General features: G+C 51.4%; 1 protein-coding gene across 2 annotated transcripts in view; it reads left to right on the top strand.

Annotated features, from left to right (window-relative positions):
- LOC129052946 (uncharacterized) overlaps positions 1 to 19,901 on the top strand; it is an 89,379-nt gene extending 69,478 nt beyond the window's left edge. For both annotated transcript variants that reach the window (XM_054544686.2, XM_063721076.1), the window contains exons 3-6: positions 7,414 to 7,935; positions 8,871 to 9,027; positions 9,678 to 10,490; positions 14,559 to 19,901. In XM_054544686.2, the coding sequence (XP_054400661.1) occupies positions 8,928 to 9,027; positions 9,678 to 10,490; positions 14,559 to 14,584 (939 nt within the window). In that variant the 5' untranslated portion in view covers positions 7,414 to 7,935; positions 8,871 to 8,927 and the 3' untranslated portion in view covers positions 14,585 to 19,901. The remainder of the gene's footprint in view (positions 1 to 7,413; positions 7,936 to 8,870; positions 9,028 to 9,677; positions 10,491 to 14,558) is intronic.
- The last annotated feature ends 517 nt before the right edge of the window (positions 19,902 to 20,418 follow it).

Below are 20,418 nucleotides of genomic sequence, written 5' to 3'. Positions count from 1 at the left end.
GAACCTCTTCTTGCAGAAATCACCTTTCCTCCCTTGGGGATAGGCCAGGCTGAGGTATAGGAGTGGGTATGGGAAAAATACCATGCTACTTTCTCATTGTGTGGTCTTGGGCAAGTTACTTCTTCTGTCTGTGCCTCAGTCTCTCATCTATAAAAAGGCCAAGATTGTTGCTTGCCCAAAGGGTTGTTGTGAGTATTCAAACAAGAGAAGGTATGTGAAACTGGCTACCAGTGGTTGACACACAATCAGTGCTCAGTTGGTTGGATAACTTGAGACACACAAGGCATTCCCTCGCTCTTCCAAGTGCTGTGTCCTTGGTGTACACTTTTCTTCTTCACTCTGGCTTTAGCTTTAGAATAATACAATTTTAGGGAAATAGAGCTGAGATGGAGCCTCAGGCCAGAGTAGATCACAAGCTGCACACAGGTCAGCACAAAGTTTCACCATTTGAAGCCTGAGCAGGATCTGAAGCTCTATGACTAGCTGCTGCAAAGCAAGTACGGATGAACTGGACCTCTTTCTGTGACAAGAGGACATTGGTGTGCAGGCATGGGCATGTGAAGGGGACAAGGAAAGAACACAGATGAGAGGGTCTAACTACCCAGGCTCAAGTTGTGGTGCCAGCATTTCCTGGCCTTGGGCCTGTGGGTCATTTCTCCATTTCAAGCCTCAGTTTCCTTAGCAGGCACTGTGATGATATTAATACGAAAATGAGGTAGAAGGCATGAAAATGCCTGGCATGCTCAGTGGATGGCAGCTGCCTTCCATTTCTACAGCTTCAGAGGGCCTCGTGAAGCGGAGAATGAAGTTTGTGGCAGAACATGGAAGAATTTTGGAGTCCAGAAAGAAGGGCACAAAGACCTGGGATTCACCTCTCAGGAGAAGTAGAGGACAGAGTTGAATTCAGGAAACAAGAGGATGTCAGGGCTGGGCGGGGAGGAGCCTCTAAAGGAATCAAGACCAGACTGACTCAAGGTCATGGATTGTAGCTAAGGTAGGACTACAGCCCAGAACAACTACCTTCCCAGCTATGCCTGGAGGGTTATCTGGCCGCTGTCATGTACCTGTATCAGCAGCATAGCCATGGACCATGGGCCATGAGGGCCATGAGGACACAAGGGCAAACGCCATGAGGGATGGAGGTGTTATCTAGGGAGAAATGCCTTGGTGGCATTTTATTTTATTTTATTTTATTTTATTTTATGTTATTTTTAAGATAGGGTCTTGCCCTGTCACCTAGGCTGGAGTGCAGTGGTGCAATCGTGGCTCACTGTAGCATTAACCTCCTGGGCTCAAGTGATCTCTTGCCTCAGCCTTCTGGGTAGTTGAGACTACAGGCATGCACCACCATCCCCAGCTATTTTTTTTTAAGCTTTAGTAAAGATGTGATCTCGCTGTGTTGCCCAGGCTGGTCTAGAATTCCTGGCCTCAAGTGGTCCTCTTTCCTAGGCCTCTCGAAGTTTTGAGATTACAGGCCTGAGCCACAGCGCCCAGCCTGTCTGTGGCTTTAGAGTCTTAAAGGAGGTGGCTTCCTTCTCTAGCAGCCTGGAAGAAGGGAAAGCACCCCTTTGAGGCTAGGCTGGAGCTCAGAACACTCCTAGAAAGTGAGCTTTCAGCCCCCTTTCTTAGTCCAGGCTGCTGCTGCTTCCTGGGCCCCAAAAACCTCCTCCAGGTGCCCCCTGCTTTGCCCCAGAGGCCTGGGTAGGGGAAGATCAGTGTGACAGCTGCTAGGCCATGGGCTGGCGGACGCCAGTGTGGGGGTGGGAGTTGGGGGGTGGTCAGCCTAGAAGAGGGCCAGCGGGCAGGAGCATGGAAAGGAAGTTCACAGTCTGCAGCAAATGGATTTCAAGGCCCTGTTAAGTGGAAAAGCCTCCAGGAACGTGGCAGAGAAAGGCCCCTGTCTTTGGAGAGGGGCTATGGGGCCAGGGTGGGGTTGTCTTGGCAGGGGGAAGCTGAGCTGCATGCCTTGTGTGTGATGGGAGGAGTGGGGGGAGGGTGGATGTGGGCAGCTGAGTGAGTCTGGGGCCTTGGGATGGCTGTCTGGGTGGGGGTGGGCTCCAGTCATAGCTCAAGCTCCGGAACCCAGGGACCCCAGGACTCAGTCTTGGTTCCCAGAGGCTGCGTGAACTGAGGGTTGACAAAAGCTAGCACTGACTTATGTCTCTCAGTCCCCAGGCTCATCTCTCTAGCCATCCCCTACAGTGGCACCCAGGGCTGGATCACAGGGGACATAGAGGTTAGCTCAGACACGATTCCAGCCCTCCTAGAGTTTATGGTCTGGTAGAATAATTTATTTTCATGGGTACAGAGCTTTGCAGTTTATAAGACACTTGCCTATTCATTCCCACATCTCAAGTCTGTGAGGTAATCAGGGCAGGATGGAGAAACTGAGGCTCAGAGAAGGGAAGAGATTACCCAAGTCTCACAGTGGCAGAGATGGGAAGTCCCAGCCTTCCTCTGCTCTTGCCCTCCTGAGCAATGTATAAGCCCGCAGCCCTCCCTGAGCCCTGTATTTTCCATTCCTATTGGTGGCTCCTCTTAGGAGATGCTATGTGGGAGGGCTCAGGCCAAGAAACCCCCTTAGCTCAGGCAGGCAAAGTGTTTTCTTGGCCAAAGAGCACGTCTGGCTGTCTGGCTGCCCCATTCTTGGGCTGGACAGTATGCAACCATCATGCAATCCTTCTCTAGTGGCCTCAGTTTCTCTGACATCCTTCTTAGCACTAGAAGGAGTCATAGTAGAGAGGGGCTGTGAAGTCAGAGAGGCGGTGGCCACGGCTATGCAGGCGGCTTAGCAGAGGAGGAGGAGCCTCAGGCCTCTTTCCCAGCCAGGCCCCCTGCCCTTTGCCTGGCCTGGCCCCAGGCACAGGGCCCAGCCAGCTGTCCCAGGGCAGGCCAGCTAGCTGCATTAGCAAATGTGTTTGCGGTTATGGGCCGCTCCCGAAAGCAGAGGAGCGTTGCATGACGTGGGTGGGGGGCGGGTAGGGACTGAAGACAGACCAGACTCTGGTTCCCAGCCCTAGCCAGGGAAATCAGAACCAGGCTGGACTTCTGGCCTCAGCTCCCCCCCGCAACAACCTCCCTCACTGCCTCCTCCGAGCCTCCCTGGCCTGGGAGAGGCCTGAGGGAGGCCAGGCCTCAGCAATGCAGCGAGTTCAGGGAGGGTTTACCCTGTGCTACTCAGAAGGGGCTGCCTTTGGCTGTCAATGGCGGAGGTCTTGAGTGGGCTGTGGTGGGTGAGGGTGAGAGGAGAATATTCTTGCATCCAGCCTCTCACTCAAAATAACTCTCCCTTCCTTTCCTCCTGGGGTGGACAAAGCAGATGAAGAAGACAGACCTCAGCCCAGATCACGCAATCTGTGCAGCAGAACCCATCCCAATTGGAACAGGGAGAGAAAAGTCTTCCTGTTCTACCTTTTTTTTCCCTGAAAATGGTGGGGGACTGGCAGAAAGGATGCTAAGTGCTCTAAAGTCTGCTAGGAGCCTGCTAGGGCCTGACCTTTCGGACTTCTGCCAGAGTCAAGCCAGTCTGTTATAGAAGAGGCAGAGGTGGGGCTCAGGGTGAATTAAAGGTAGGTGAGAAAACGTGGGGCGAGGGAAAAGGCAGGCAGACCAAGGTGGGGCTAGGGCAGACACCCTGCAATGCGGTCATTTTGAGATGAGATTTAGTGAAGATATTGATGAAGATAACAATAATAAGAAGATACCAGTTAAAATAGCTGTCTATTATCTCACACTGACTAGGTACCCAGCATTTAGATTGCAGAATTGAGGCTCAGAGAGAAGTGATTGTTGAAGGCCAGACATCTAAGAAAGAGCAAAGCAGAGATAGGAGCCCAAGTTCCTCTAAACTGTCCGCTCCTCCAGGTGGGGGCCTGCATGCAGCTGACAGGGAAAGAGGGGTGGGGGTCCCACTGTCGTGGGTCTGCTGGCACTAGCTCTGGCACTTACTAGAGTTGTGTCCATCTATGATGTCATTTTCTCCCTTGTCAGCTTGGCCAACTCTTATGCATCCTTTAGGAGCCATCTTAAAAGTTCTGGCTCGCCAAGCCTTGCCCCACTCCTACAGACAGGACTTGCCCCCTTGTGTCCCTACTGCCCCATTCCTATCCTTGCCGTGTCACTCCTGTAGATCATCAGCTCCTAGAGTGCTCGGACTGGCCCTGAGAAGCCTCTTGATCACTGCCAGCCACCTTTTTTGTCATACAACTAGAAAGGTTTTTTTTCTTTTGTTTGTCTGAAACACGGGGCATCTTAGTGTAGTGGTTATTAGCACAGGTGTTGGCATCGGACAGACCAGGGTTTGGAAGCTGCTCTACCATTCTCTGCATGGTAAGCTCAGCATGGTGGGAACTGTGTCTACTGCGTTTGTTGCTGCTGAATCCATAAGCACCCCGCATGGCATAGGCACTCAAGTGGACAAGTTATGGGGTATGATCCCCTCAGCCGGGCTCACAGGGCTATTGGGAAAATTCAGAGTAGGTGCTCCACAAAGCTGAGTTCCCTCAACCCTGCCCTATCCTCCCAAGGCTTAGGCAGCCAAACAGAGGAGTTCCCTTCTCCAGAGAATGTCTAGGAGATGACTCACAGGAGATGAAGCAACGGTAACTTTCAGCATCTTGACCATCCCTTTTAGCTTTGGGCCATAAGGCCCCCCAGCACATCCCACCCAGATCCCCTATCTTGCTGTTGCAGGCTGCTGTTTCAGGTCAAGTCTTCTTCCTTCCTGTGGTGGGGGAAAGCCCATCATTCCCAATGGAAGCTGACAGCAGCCTGGGGAATGAGGCTCCTGTTTGTGGCCACGGTGGGCTGTGGGGCCCTATGCCCAGCGTGCCAGGGATCTTCAGGGCTGGGGGGCAGTGTGTGAATGAGAAGAGAAGCAGAGAAGGCCGAGGGGAGAACTGACTCTGCAGCCCTGTCCTCCCCCAAAGTGAACAGAGTGACTAAAATGTGCCCAGCCCTTTGCAAAGCACTTTTCTCACCTGGGTCCCTGCCAGTTGCTCCATTTTATAGATGGAGAGGATGAGGCCCAGAGAGGTGAAGGGACTTCCCTGGGGGTACTGAGCAAGTAAGCTGCAGCCTTAGGGTTTTGGTCCGGGTGTGTTGGATCTCTGCTTCACTTAGCTGTCTCTAAGGGGCCAAAGGCAAAGGGGCCAGGCTCACCTGGCACTGGGAGCTGACTCTCTCACCTGGGGACAGGAATGCAGTGACACTGGCAGGCCATGTGGGGGGCCTCTTGCTGCAGCCAGAGGGACATGAAGATGATATGTGGGAGAAGGTGCAGGAGCAGTAAATGGATTGGAGCGGGTTCAGAGGCAGGCAATGAAAATGATTAAGGGAAGAGAGGGATTAATTTATAAAACGAGATTAGAAGAGCAGTGCTGCCCTGCTTGGCTAAGGGACAGCTAGAGGGCGGGCTGGCGGGCTTTGAGGAGGGGGTGGCAGTAAAGTGTGGGGGAGCCCACTGACTCTGAGGGGCCCACCAGTCCTGGAGCCTGGGCTGGGAGCCCTAACTGCTCTGAACCATTGCCTGACAGGACAACCGCGAGGGTTCCCGAGGGCCCAGCAGCTTCAGCAGTTAGGGCAGCCCCCAAAACCCCCTCTGGCCTTCCTCCCTGCTGCTTTGGAGTGACAAGGAAGACTCATCTGGGCAGCCCGCAGAAACTCATAAAGATACTTCCCAATGGCTTCGAGAGGAGGGAAGCTCTTCTTCCACTGTAGATGACGTAGATGAGGAACAGAAGATCAGACTGGGGAGTGACCTGCCCACAGTCACACAAGGAATGATGAAAATAAGATCCAAACCCAGGGCTCTGTCCCACCACAGTATATGGTCATTCCACTGCTCCAGACCCTCCAAGGCAGTACTCAGCATCCTCCTGCCTCCAGGGTTGGGCAGCTCTCCTTTGCTATATGCTGAAAGGCACGTCTACAGATTCCAGTGTGCATTTCTTTCCAACTTCTACATTCCTGGGAAGTTCTTTCTCATGTCTAAGTACAATCCTTCCTGCTGCCCTTCAACCCCAATTTTCTTCAGATGAGAGTAGAGAGAAGAAGGAGGAGGAGGAGAAGAAAGAGGAGGGGGTCATTCCTTCAGTTACTGCACAGTTATTTGTAATGTATCGAGGACTCTTTGTTTTCACTCATTTAAAAAGGTCAAAATGGTTAGGTTTTTTGTTCATTTGTGTGTTTTAGAGACAAGATCTCACTCTATTGCCCAGGCTAGAGTGCAGTGCTGCCATCATAGCTCGCTGTAGCCTCCAACTCCTGGCTCAAGTGATCCTCCTGCCTTAGCCTCCAGAGAAGCTGGGACTACAGACACATGCCACCAAGCCTGGCTAAAGTTTTAATTTTTTGGTAGAGACAGGGTCTCGCTTTGTTTTCCAGACTGATCTCAAACTCCAGGGCTCAAGCGATCCTTCCTAGTTGGTCTCCCCAAATGCTGGGATTACAGGTATCAGCTACTGTGCCTGGCCAAAATGGATTCCAATGTTATTTAAATCTCATGACAATTTTATAATGCAGATCTTATTATCCCTGTTTCTCAGACAAGAAACAGAGGTTTAGTGAGGGGAAATGATTAGACCAACACCCAGCAAGTAAATGATAAAGCTGGGATTTCAACTCAGATGGGCCTCCCAAGCCACAATCCCATATGCCCGTATGCCTGTTGATCCATGAAGAAACAAGGGCCTTTAGCAATTTAGTCAGCAGTTCAGGGAGGGGGCCCCCCAGCAAGTGCTCAGAGGGAACGGGCTGAAGAAACAGGACTCTGGTTAGGTGGCCTGATGATGATGGGAAGTGGTAACAACTGTCCAGGAATATCTATGGGAGTAAAAATAAAGGAAGGTGAGTGAGAGACGGGCCCAAGTGGCATTAGGGTCTGGGGCCTGGGTGCTTGTGCGATGCTGCCAGGAGCCTGGCCAACCTTGGCAGGGCCCACTTTGCCAACCTACCCTCAGAACTCCAGGTATGTCTCTTCTGGGCCACCCCTCTGCCTCCTACCCTTGGCCAACTCTGGGTGGCAGGCCTATGACTGCAAGACTGTGAGACTGTCTGTCCTCCAGAGCTGGGAGCTGGCACAACGTGAGGGCAATGGCACCCCAAGACCTAACTTAGACATGATGTCTGGGTGAGCCCTGCAGGCCCTCCCCACCCCTGCCTGGTGAGTGGAGGTGGGTGAGGCTGGGAAGAAGAGGAGAAGGTGGGGGAGGGGGAGGGGGAGTGGTTTGCTTTTTTTTCTCAGGCAGAAATGAGCTCATGTTTTGTCTAATCTAAATTCTGTCAAGCAAGCGAAAAAAAGAGAGACAGAGACAGAGAGAGAAAGAGAATGAGAGAGAGAGAGAGAGAGAGCGCACGAGAGAGCAAGCTATAGAGTTAATAAATAAAAATCTGCCAAGCACATGTTCTTTCCAGCTCAGAGACAAACGAAAAGAAGAAGAAGAAGAAGAAAAAAATACCAGGAGAGCTGAAAGGACAGACCAGACAGGGAATGTGTTCTCAGCTCACACAACTTCCTCTTCACTTCAACCAGAGAAAATTCTACCTCCAGTCAAACTCCCTGCTCACCCAGCCGGTCAGCTCCCTGCTCTGTGCCTGAGGAAGGGTGGGAGGGCTGGCCACCAGGAGAGAGTCCATTCCTCCTCCTGACCCTCTTGCCTTCTTAGTGATTGAGGTGGAGGAGGGGTCAGGACACAGAACAGAGAGGCCTGGCCATGCCGGTCTCTGGCCCTGGCGGGGAGAGATGCCATACTGCTTAGTGGCCAGTGGGTAGGAGGACACCTTCCCAGCCAGCAAGGAAAGTCCACCAGGCTTCCCTGGAACAAGGCCCCCCAGGAAGTAGGCTGTGATACAAGAGAAACGGGAAGGTCGCACCTAATGATGAACTAACTTCGGTGGGGCGATCTCTGCCCTCTAACAAGCAAAGGCTTGGGAAAGGTAAGTTCTCAGGGGCAGCCCTTCTTCCTCCCCAACCCCTCCCTGCCTATACCATCTCCTGTCCCGCCTCCCCACGGTTGGAAAAGGCTGGCTGTGCAGTGTTGGAATGTGGAGCTATTCCTAGGGGGAGACAGGGAAGTGAGGGGAGCTGAATTGGCCATGCTGAGCAAGACGTTTCACTACTCAAGCAATAAAAGGGCTTTCATGGAGATGGCCAACCTTGGGTTCCGAAGCGATTTTCCACCCACAACCCTCCTTCCTCCCGCCCTGAGTCGCCTTGCCTGAGAATCCTCCTTTGTTGGGCTGAGCCCTGGGGGGAGAGGGGCTGGGCTTTGTGAAGGGGGCCCCCAGGCCAGGCTGACTGGGCTCCCTGTTGTCTGGGTGGAGCACATCTGGGCAGTGGAAGGGAACTAGGGCCAAGGCCAGGGCCAAGAGAGCCAGCCCTTCCTTCCCAGAAAGCCCCGGGGCACAGGCCCTGCCTCTGCTTCTGGGTGCTGAGTTGCATTTTGGGGCTGGTGTTTCCCACATTTCTCTGTGGGAGGGTCCTTGAGAGGACACAGGGATGAAATGGTGACTCTGCCCAGCACCCTTGGACAGAGAAGCCTATGCAGGAGCCACCTCTCACTACAGGCAGACACAGGGGCAAGGGTGGGGAGGATCCCAGGCCCTGACTTGGAGGGTCCGGATCTGAGGAGCAGGACCTGGCAGGATAGGGGTGAGGCTGGGGCTGGGGCTGGGGCTTGGCCTTGGCCTGGCCAGGCAGGGTAATGAGATCCAGCTGGGAGGGAGCGAGAGGGGAGGGGGAGGAAGTAGAGGAGGAGGAGGAGGAGGTTCCTTTATCTCTGCTCCATGTTCTCAAGGCCCACATTTTTTAATTTGTGTTGGATAAACAATATGGGATTGTGTACGCAAAGAAGCTCTAATTATCCCCCGAGGTTGTGTTTCCTTAGAGGAAATGAACTGGGCATGGCATTCGTGGTGGATCGGCAGAAATGTACCAGCCCAATAGCTTCCAGATTGCTGCTCAGGCGTGCCATGCTGGGAGCCCCTCCAGTGGTGCTGCTGACTCCATACTCCCATCTGGGTTTGGAGGTTAGCCTGTGCCCTGCCTGACCTAGACCTGGGAGGGCGGGGGAAGGGCTGCTTGTTCTTCAGCCTGACTTCTTCCCTGTGCACTAAGCCACTCCCAAGCCCCATCGGCCTCACCTCTGTCCCTCTGTTGTGAATGGTCAAGGGTATGGGATATGGGCCTCTAAAACAAGGGCTGGAGGTAGAGGTGACCCCTGCTGCCTCTATCCCTTGCCACAGTCCTCACTGAATTGTGTCCCTGAGCATTCCCCATGGGGAGCCTGTGTTTCCTTCCCTATCTCCCCATGAACATCATCCCCCAAACCACCACCACAGGGGGTAGTTTCCCACGGACACTGCCTCTGGGAGCGGGCGGGTGCAGGGGGAATAACCCTGGGAGCCAGGCTTCTTTTGTGGGGGACTGGCCTCATGGGAGCATCTCCCCAGAGCTGCTTCAGCATGCTGGGACTTATGCATCCCGATCTTAGGCTGGGATAAGAATGAGGACCTGGGGTGACCAACCATTTGAGTGGGGCTTGTGAGGGAAAAGTCATGTAAGGGGGTAAGAAATGGCTGAGTGGGCTAAGTAGACAGAAGTGTTGACCCACAGATGAGTAAAATCTAATCAGTAGCCCTCCACCCCCTACAGTATATTCTTCTCTGTTCTCATTGAGGAATCCAACGCATTCCCAGAGACCAAATGAGGACACAGTCAAGCATGGAGGAATTAAGTTTTGCTGCTACTTGCTGTGTTCCCAGCCAGGAGCCAGACCCTGCCTTCAAGGAACTGAATGGCTGGGAGTATGGGGAGTCCTACAAAGGTGAACTGTGGGATGCTGTCAGGACTTACACGTGGGGATTCTTTGTCCTCCACGAAAGGCACAGGAAAGGCAGATCAAGCAGGCCCCAGGAGGCTTCCCTGGGGGAGCTGGGCCGGGCTGGCGCCCAGACAGCAGCGCCTGCTCAGACTCCGGGATTGGGCAAGGCAGTGGTGAGGGCGGAGGTGGGGAGGCGGCTGTCGGCCCTGGACCTGGACTGCTCCCACTCCAATGGAAGGTTCGCCCCCATGTCTCCCTTTTATCTTTTCATTACATACAAATTAGGAGTGCGATTAACTTTATTAAAAGCAAACAAAGCTGGTCAGAGAATGGGGCCTCCAGACAGAGCTGTGGGGGTTTGGGGAGGAGGAACCTGGGAGAGCAGGGGAGGGTTGTGGTTGCAGCAGTTAAAAGGACAGGAGGTGAAGGGCTGGGGGAGGGGGCTTCCCTGCAGGATTCTCCATCCCCAGGGATCCCACCACTTTTATGGCCGTCTACAGCCTTCTGAAGTTATGCCAGCTCGGCCCAGCCTCCAGACAGAATTCCAGACTTTAAGAGCTAGAAGGAACCGTAGAGACCGTGGAGTCTACCGCTGCCCCCCACCCCCAGCTACAGATGGGGAAACTGAGGCCCAGAGAGGGGAAGGAATTAGCTGGAGCCCCACTGCCAGTAAGTAGTTAGGGGTAGTGTGATGAGAATTGAAGCTTTCTGTTTGCTCAGGGAGGGACATCTATACCCTGCCTCACCTCCCCACAGTGTCTACAAGGTCTGACCTAAATCCCTCTTGCTGCAGATGAATTCAATTTGTTTTGTCACCCTTCAGTGGAGCTACTGACACGGACTAATATTTTGTGGACTCCAAAGTGGCCGTGTCCTGCTCCTTCAGCCTCCTCTTCTGTGGCTTTCATCATTCTGAGAGCTCCGGCCCCAACTGCTCTGGGGAGCCTTGATCAGCCTCACGGCCACCACACTGATGAGATCCCCAGGCATTCGGGTGGCACTTCAAGTTCTTGGAAAGGATTTTCACAGGATGTCATTGTTTCCACCTGGAAACCAGAAATTAATCAATCCAGAAAACATTTATTGAATGCTTACTTGTTCCCAGCAATGTACTAAGTCCTGGGGATTCAGTGATAACAAGACAGATGTGGTCTTTGACTTCCTGGGACTCATAGGGAAGAAACTGAGGTTCAGAGGGAACATAGCATGTCATTGATACTACTAAAAATAGCAGCAAGATACAGATGAGAGATGATGCATACACACCCTACACATGCTTCTGCCCTGAGCCATTTTCCACAAACCTGGAAGCCATCCCAGGGCAGAGATGGTAGTGACCTGCCCCCTTTTCTTCTACTTTGTTGCCTGGGCAGTATCCCAGTGTCTTAAACTCATCTCCAGTGGCCCCTGGTGCCTTCCAGGACTTCCAGAAATGACATCGATATCATTGATTACTCACCACTCATCTTCAGACAGCTAAAAATAAAGGTTTCTTTTCTTTTTTCTTTTCCATTTTTTTTTTTTCTTTTTGGCTAAAATCCCCTCTTGGCTTTATATATCAAGGTCTCTCACAATGCAAAACTGGTTCCAGGAGGAGTTTCAACTTCTCAAGGAAGCAGTTTTTAAGCACTTTAGAAACACCTACTAGAAACCACCTATTGACTCTTTATAGAAATGAATCAAGTATGCTTAGCAACCCCCTTCCCTCAACTGAAGAGGTAAGAAATGAGTGGAGGCTGAACCATCCCTTACCCACCCCAAAATGAACCTTGCTATTATGCTAAACCATGTGAGATAACCATTTTTGTGGATCAGAAGTGGTCAAATATTGACAATTTCATACAGTTCAACCTGATAGTTTCCAACTGTTCTGAGTGAATCAGTAAAGTAAATCTTGCAAGGACTGTCTCGGGCAATAGCCTCCCTGTTGCATCATTACAGTGGGCACTCTCAGCCCTACTACTGGGCAATCTCAATTGTTGGTGAATCATTATAATAGGCCCATGGAGGCTTCTTACTGGGCACTTTTTTTTTGTTGGTGATATAAGAGTTCCTTATGAAGTTGAATAATGATGAGCGCCAAAATGTATGTGGCACTTCCCATGCGCCAGACCTTATTCTGAGTGCTTCGCAAGTATTAACCCATGCAATCTTCGTAACTACCCTATTGGGGTAAGTGCTATGATCACCCAATTTTGTAAGGTGGGAAACTAAGAGACAGGAATTAGGCAACGTGCCCAAAACCTCACCACCAATGCACTGTTAAACTAGGATTTGAACCCTGGCTGGCTGGAATGCTATGCTGTGTCTACACTTCTGACTTGCTCCTGTGTCTGAGTCTGGTGCCATGTTCCTTCCTGGGCCAAGGGTTAAGGCCAGTTGATGTCTGCTCCCACCTACCCCTGGATCCAATATGACGAGTGGTTGGACTAGATGACCTCAATGGGTCCTGTGGCCTCTGATAGTCTGTAGCTCTAGGATTCTTGGCAAACAGGAGGAGTTGACTGGGAGTCCATTAGTACTGAGCCCTATTGGTGGAAGCATGGCCCAGAGGTGGCAAGTCCCTGGCACCTCCTCCAGCACCCATGGTATCATGTCACTGATGCCCCTGAAGTCTTGCCATGGGCATCCGGAATTCTACTTCTGGCTCTGTTATAGCTGTTTGACTCCATCCCTCTGGCCTCAGTCTCCTCATCTATAAAAAAGGGGAGAGTAGGGCTGGGCAAGCTCACCTTTAGGGCTGTCTCTAGCTTTGTGGCTCTCTGCCAGAGGGATGGGAGTTTGGTGCCTCTTCGTGTGGTACTTGGGCAGCCCCTGCCTCTGGAGGGGGAGAACAAGGGGCCATGTAGAACCAGCTGGCCGGGATGAGGCTGGGAAAAGAGCAGAGGAGGGTGGAGGGCAGCTGGCAGCTGGCAGCTGGCAGCAGGCAGATTTGAGAGGTGATAGAAGGAGGAAAGGCAGCTAGGGAGGAGGCAGGAAGAAAGAAGAGAAGGAGGTGGGAGGGAGGGCACAAGAGGCAGGGAAGGGAAAGAATAAACACATAATCAGGGTTACTGAGTTTCCTGTGCAGCTGGAGTCATCTTTTGCTCTTCATAAACTCAGCTGCGGCTTCACCACCCACTCTAGATGGGTGGCTGCTGCTCCCAGTACAGCCTGCCTGAGACCTGAACAGGGCAGGAGGTGGGTGCCCATGCCTAGGTATCTGAGGCCCTTTACACTGAATGCCCACCTACAGGACAAGGCTGAGCTCAGCTGGCTTGGGAGCCATTCCTTCCCCCTGAGGCAACCTGGTGGGGAGCAGAGAATAGGGCACTGGAATGAGAGAGGCTCTGGCTGCATTTACAACTCAATCACTTAAGAGCTGAAGGGCCCTGCACTTGCTCCCCCCACACACCCATCCCTGTCTCTGAGCCTGCTGTCTCATCTGCTAATGGGGCTATTAACTCCTCAGACACATGCAGTCTTATCTACGCAGTGAAGGAGAAGACAGTTGGGGAGGTCTCCCAGCCCGTTCCTGACTGGGTGGCTGTTCAACAGCTGGGGTTCCTTACTGTGTCCTGAACCCCCCACCTCTCTCCCCTGTGCAAGCTGATCTAAAGCCGGTAGCCACGCTAGCCTTACCCACCCCATCTCTGGCTTTTAGAGGAAGGAGGAGAGGGTGGAGTCAGACAGACTCAAGATGCCAATGGCTGTGGGGGAATTGTGGCAAGGGACCCCTCCCCTTGTCCCCAAGCCTTTGGGAACTCCTCTTCCCAAACTGCCCCTTTCCAAAGGTCTTGGGGCCAGGAGTAGGCAGAGGGGAAGGGCAAATACCACCGTGTCTCCCAATATCATTCCTATGAGGGCATCTGGAGCCAGACTCTTAAAGGTGGGGTCCAGTCTTTAGAGGTTCCCTGATCTTACATGGAAAATTGGGCAGCTTGGTGCATTATTCTAGGGAGATGGTCCAAAGTGCTTATTAGGTTCTCAGAGGCTTCCAGAAAGTCAACATGAGCTACTAATTATTAAGTGCTCATTGTATGCCAGGGACCATCTTAAGTGCTTTATAGCTCTTATCTCTACCCTTCAAACAGCTCCAAGAAGGAGGTGGGGGACCTAGATTCAGAAACAGCCACCTAGCTGGTAATCGGTCAAGTCAGGATTTGAACCTAGGCTGTCTTGACACAAAAGCCAATGCTTAACCACTATGCTCTACTGCCTGCGAAGAGCCACTGAGGGGGCTCAGCTCGAGGCACCATTCATTCATTTGTTCACTCATTTATTCATTCAACTTCCAACTTGCCCTGCTTTGTGTCAAGAACCATGCCAGTTGTGGAAAGACCACACATCCTTCTTGTATTCCTCCAAACTGCCCCAGAGACGTTTGAGGAGAAGTCATTTAGAATAAGGGTGTCAGGCAAGACTGGCAAGGTGGTCAGAGCCTGAAGGATCTCATTTGGTCCAGGCCTGAAATTACCAACAGGTCAGGACCAGCCTTGCACCAGTGAGGGCTTTCTACTCAAGAGGACAAACCCCAATCTCAACATGAGTTTAGAATACCCCTCGCCTTCCTGGAGGAATTGAGGTGATACCCCCATGGCATTCCTTCAAGACTGAGAGCTCTTGACATTAATAGGTGTTTTATGAAGCAGTATAGTATAGTGCTTAAAAGTGTGAACTGCCTGGAATCAAATCCTGGCTCTGGTACTGGTCAGCTATGTGACTTTGGGAAAATGGATTAACTTCTCTGATCCTTAGTTTTACCACCTGCAAAACGGGGCTGATGATGGTGCCCACCCGAGTGGCTGTCATGAGGATTAAATGAGCTAATGCCTGCATAGTGTTTGGAAGAGTGCGCTCAACAGATGCCTGCTGTGCTCATTGCTCCTTGCCTCCAATCCTGGCCTCACATGGGGCCTCCCTCAAGAGGAAATCAACACTTCAGGATCTTGACTGAGAAAGGGTCAGAAGAGTCACCTAGGATGGGCCAGCGACCTAGCTTCTACATGGCCCCAGAGTCATGATTCTAAACATAAGCCACTCCTTTGCCCACAGCCTTGCCATGGCTCCTGTTGTCTGCAGTATAAATTCCAGCTCCTTAGCAGAGCCTATGCATACCCACTCCCATCAGCTGGGCCATATCCAGATCTCTTCTCTTTTACCACTTCCACTTTTGATGCTAAGGCTTTGGCCATATCAAACTTTGTTGTCAAAGCAAGGCCTCCTCTCTCCCACCCATTTGCTCATGATATTTCATTTATCTGGAATACCTTTCCCCAGCTTCCCTGCCTGCCAAATTCCCACTGACCCATCACAGGGCATCCTTACTAGAATGGAAGCTGCAGGAGGGCATTGCTGCACCCCCAACACCTGGAACCATCTTGATGGACAGTAACTGCTCAATAAATAGTCCCTTAATGTTGACTGCATGAATGAGTCAAGTTCAAATGTCACTTCCTTTGTGAGGTAGCCCAGGAAAAGCACATTGGTGCTAGCAGCATGCTTTTCTATCCCTGTCAGTATGTACATCCTTTTGTCTGGTTGTGGCTGCCTTACTTGTCTTATCTTCCCACTAGCCAAGGAACCTCGTGAGGCCAAGAACCTCAGCTGAAGCATCTTGGAATCACCTACTGCACAAAGTGCTCACTCCCCTGGCTGCACCTCTGTTAAACTCAACATGTGTGGAGCTTCTACACAATGTCTGTGTCCCAGACCCAGTTCAGGTTAATTAAAGTAGAGTCTAGGGGATAGAGCCCATGCATGGGCATTTTCAGAGCTCCCAGCATGATGAGCCTAATATACAGGGTGGAGAACTGCTGGAACAAGCATTCTGTGTCTGCCTGTTGGTCAGATGGCTCTGACTCCTCCTGGTCTGTGAGCTGGCCTCTGAGGGGACCAGCACTGGCTCAAAGGGACCCCAGAAAGGGCCTCTGAGGAAGCTGGGTCTCCAGCCAGCCCCGGCATAAAAAAGAACACATAGTTGGCCATGCGTGGTAGTTCACGCCTGTAGTCCCAGCACTTTGGGAGGCTGAAGCAGGAGGATTGCTTGAGGCCTAGAGTTTGAGACCAGCCTGGGCAGGGAGACACCTGTCTTTACAAAAATTAAAAATAAAAAATTAGCCAGGCATGGTGGCATGTGCCTATAGTCTCAGTCAGGAAGCTGAGGCAGGAAGATCACTTGAGCCCAGGAGTTCAAGGTTGCAGTGAGCTATGTTTATGTCACTGCACACCAGCCTGGATGACAGAGCAAGACTCTGCCTCTGAAAAAAAAAAACCAAAAACAAACAAATACAGAGAAAGCTGTATTTTCTCCCTAGGGCAGAGAGAATGAATGAAACCACCACACCACTGCCTGGCATCGTTTGTGTCCTTCGACTCAAGTGTGTCTAAGCCAGCCTGGCCCTTGATAAGTCCAGTTTGAGCCAGTCAGGCTGCCTTAACAGCAGGCACAGAGGGCCTGAGACCAGGGGGGAAGAATGGCCTGGTCAGAGGGGCACAGTGTCAGTTGGTGAGCCCTTGGGTCTGCCTGGCATGCTCAGTGGGCATCACCTGGGCATCAGCACCTGCAGGCTGGTGCAGTGAAAGAGCCCTTGAGCCAAGAATGTTAACAAACATGCATTACTCTATGCCAGGCCCCACAGTGAGCACTTACATGCGTTGTTCCACTTCATTCTCTCAACAAGCCTGTGAGGTAGATATTATCATCCCCATTTAACAGATGAGGAAACTGAGGCTCCTATGAGTTAAATCCCTTGCTTAAGGGACACAGTCATTAAGTACTCTCAAGTGCCAAAGCCCAGGTTTGAATCCAAGCTTGACTACTTAGCAACCAGGCTAGACTAGAGCTGTGACTAAAAGGTCAAGTTCATAGCCTCTTTGCTGCTACTGTCTGTGTGACATTGGGCCAGTCCTGCCTCCTTCTTGGACCTCAGTTTCTCATTCATTGAGCAAGGGTGGGAGGTAGGGGGATGTTAGTGGCTGGTCTGGATGGTTTCTGGGGTTTTCTCAGCTGCAGGCTCTATGGATCTCTGACAAGGCAAAAAAAAAATCAAGTATTCTCAGCCTCCGCACTCAAAGGCAATAGCTTTGCTTGGAAATGTCCAAAGCAAGACTCAGAATAACATTTGTCTGTCACCTCAGGCCCGGGGAGACACCAAAACTACAAACAGCCAATCATTATATTTACTCTTTAGTGTCAAGTGCTGTCCTAAGCACTTTGCAAACAATCTGTTTAATCTTTGTGACAACCCTATGATATAGTTACCACCATCATCATCCGCATTTGACAGATGAGACAATGAGGTTAGAATGGTTAGGTAACTTGCCCAAGGCCACATAACTAGTAAGTGGCACAACCACGATTCAAACCCTGGCCACCTGGCAAAGGAGCCTGTGTCTTAACCACTATGCATTGGGCTCAACACTTTCCAGAAGGATGGCTGGATGGGCAAGAGGAGGGAGAGACCTCATTCTGCACCCTGGGGCCCCAAAGGCGAGTCAGGCTTGGCCCTGGACACCAGCCTTTCAGCCTTTCTTTTCCCAGTGTCCTCAGGAACAGAGGGAAGGCTAGTGTCCTCTCCTCAGGGCCCAGGCACTTACATGGGGGCAGAGTAGGGAGAAGAGGCTCCCAGGTAGGGCAGAAGCTGAGCCTGGGTCAGAAGTCAAGACGGTCTGTGTTAATTTTCCAGCTTTGCCACTTACTAGATGCATGACCTTGGGTTGGACATTTAACTTCCCTTACCCCAGTTTCCTTAGAAATAAAATGGGCTTAATAATTATGCCTATCTCTAAGGTTGTTGGGAAGAATAATTCTGTTAATGCATGTGAAGTGCAGAAAATAGGGTCTGGCATACTGTGAGGCTCAAGGCCACATGGGTCGGGCCCACAGGAGAGCCTGAGTGTGTGTAGGCCCTGGCACCCTCATGCCCAGTCACCTAAGTGGTGCTTGACTGAGGCAGTTTGTGCCTTGATGGTTGCTCAGCAGGCTCATTCAGAGAATCTGCCACTAGCATGGAGGACATAGCAAAGAAGCAGGGCCAAGCCTTCCCCTAGCAGTGAGTGTAGAATAATGGAGAAGAGAGAAAAGCCACCCAGTTCAGCTTGCTTCAGGTTGAAGGCCACCAGCCAGCAGACTCTGGCTCTTGAAAGTGACTTTAGGTGGATAGGAGCCGTGTCTGCCCTTCCCACGTCCATCCACTCATTGCCTGCAGGAGAGGAGGTAGGCCAGTTTCTTAAGGGCTTCCCCCACCCAGACCTGACCCCCAGGCTAGGTCACGAAGCTCTGTCATATGCCCTCCTAGCAGCCTGTGCCTCCCCTTCAGAGTACTCATCCTAACTGTAACTAAATCTTTATTTGATTATTAGTCATTGAACATTTGTCCCCCAGCCCCCACTGACTAAACCCTCCAGGAGGGAGGCAATGGTGTCTGTCTCCTCTGCCACTGTGCCCCAGAACACAGCACTGTATATAGTAGATGTCCAAGGAAAAAATGTTGAAGGAAAGGAGGAATGAATGCCTTCCAGCCATTGGGATGGGGGTGCTTAGTATCTATCTCTAAGGTTTGAAGGAAACACCCCCTTGTTGGGTCCTATTGCTGAGCCGGAGAGAACAGCCAGCCTATGCACTCTCAGTGCCTTTTAGGCCCCATCTCAGCGAGCTCACACCTCCTCCCTTCCTCTCCTCACCCCTTCTTCCTGTCCTCCCCCATCTGTCAGAAGGACTGGCCAGTGGACATGAGCAAGATAAAAATTGTGCCTGCAGGGCTGAGATGGTACCTGATGCCAGGAGAGGCAGGCTGTGTGCAGGGCTGCCTGTGCCTCCACCAATCCCAGCCAGCCAGCCTTTGTGTGTCCTGGGGCCCATCCTGGAAGGGCTAGAGAAGTGCACCCCAGTGCCTTACCAGGAGTCTTTGGCAGATGAAGCTATCACGGAGGTTTTGGAGGCCTGTGGGGAAGAAACTTCATTATTAGACAGTAATGAGCGACATTATCTGAAAATTTGGAGGGATATAGAAACACGTGCCTGATATCTGGTGAAGCAGAAAGAAAACAAAACACTCCCAAGGTAATGCTCTATTTCATAACCTGGTCAGTGATATCACAGATGCTCACCTTATTCCCAGCCTTTAAACAGTGTTAGCGTTACATACACTCTTTTGTATGTATATTTTATCATTTAAAAAATTTTAAGGCAGTCTATCATTAAACACCCAGATTCCAGAAGTCAAGATGGCCTGTGTTAATTTTCCAGCTTTGCCACTTACTAGATGCATGACCTTGGGTTGGACATTCAACCTTCCTTTACCCCAGTCTCCTTAGAAATAAAATGGGCTTAATAATCATGCCTACCTCTAAGGTTGTTGGGAAGAATAATTCGTTAATACATACGAAGTGCAGAAAATAGGGTCTGGCATACAGTAGGCATACAATAAGTGTTAACTATTGTTAGCATATATATTCTCAAGTATGTTAAAATGTATCTGTGTGTATAGGTATTAATATAGCTACACAGGGCTCTGGAGATAGGCATAGACAAATGGCAGCAGGTAATAAACCAAAATGTGAACAGGAATTATATCTGGATAGTTAGGTGTGGGAAATGTTATTTTTGTCTTCCTTATACTTTTTTGTACCTCCCAAACTTTCTGTAATGAGCCTGATTAACTTTTGCAAACAGAAAAAAAAAACCTCAAAAATTTCATCAGTACATAGCGGCCTCATCAATGTTAAATCATCAAAACGGAAATGTAAACACATTTAAAAGGGACAATAAGAGCTGCCCCTAGTCCCAGGACATATCTGCCGAGGGAAGGCCCAGAGAGGTGTGGGGCTCAGTGGAGAAATCCCTTTGCTCTGCCACTTCAGCCTCTCCTTAGTTTGAGGACACCCCACCGTCCGTCTGTTGCCTGGAGTGACCCATCCCCCACCAGACCACTGTGTCCTGCGGAGCCCGGGCAAGGAGGCTGGTGGAGGAAGGGCTGAGCTCTTGAGGGCCTCTGAGAAGCCAAGACCATTTCATTCCTCCCTCCTCTCCTGTCAGGTCGTAGGAGATGGCATTAGTACCAGCTCAGTGGAGCCCCAGCTGCTTCTGAGGGGCTGCCTTCCAGCTCGTGGGTGGAGGAGGGAGGCAGCCCCAATTGCACTCAGTGTAGGAGACAGGGTGAGGGCGGGGACGCATCTATGGGGAGCTGGGGGGAGGGAACCAGGCTGAAGGGACTGCCCAGGCTGGCTGCTGGGAGGTGGCTGCAGAGATTGGTGGGAGGGGAAAGCAGAGATGGGATTCTGCCCAACTCAATTGGAGCTGGGGAAGCGAGGGAGGCTGGGATCTGGGCTGGATCAGTGCCAGGGCCCTGGGACGGAAATAGGCCAGGCCACTGGGTTTCCAGATCAGTCCTGCTCTGCCTGCCTGGCTAGGCCACTCATAAGCAAGGAACCATGTGGACGCTGGAGAAGGCAGCTCTGTCAGCATCCGGTGGGCAGAAAGATGGGGCAGTCAGAGCCAGGACACCACTGCCATCACCCTCTGCCCCCTCATTTGGCCATGTCTTTATAGGACTTATCACAGCTGATGTTGTATTAGATATTTGTTGTTTACTGACTGTCTCTCCTCTCTAGAAAG

The sequence above is a fragment of the Pongo abelii genome, chromosome X (genome assembly GCF_028885655.2).
Source record: "Pongo abelii isolate AG06213 chromosome X, NHGRI_mPonAbe1-v2.0_pri, whole genome shotgun sequence".
Lineage (NCBI taxonomy): Eukaryota > Metazoa > Chordata > Mammalia > Primates > Hominidae > Pongo > Pongo abelii.
The sequence above is the reverse complement of the archived record's forward strand: the minus strand, read 5'-3'. Positions and strand labels throughout refer to the sequence as shown.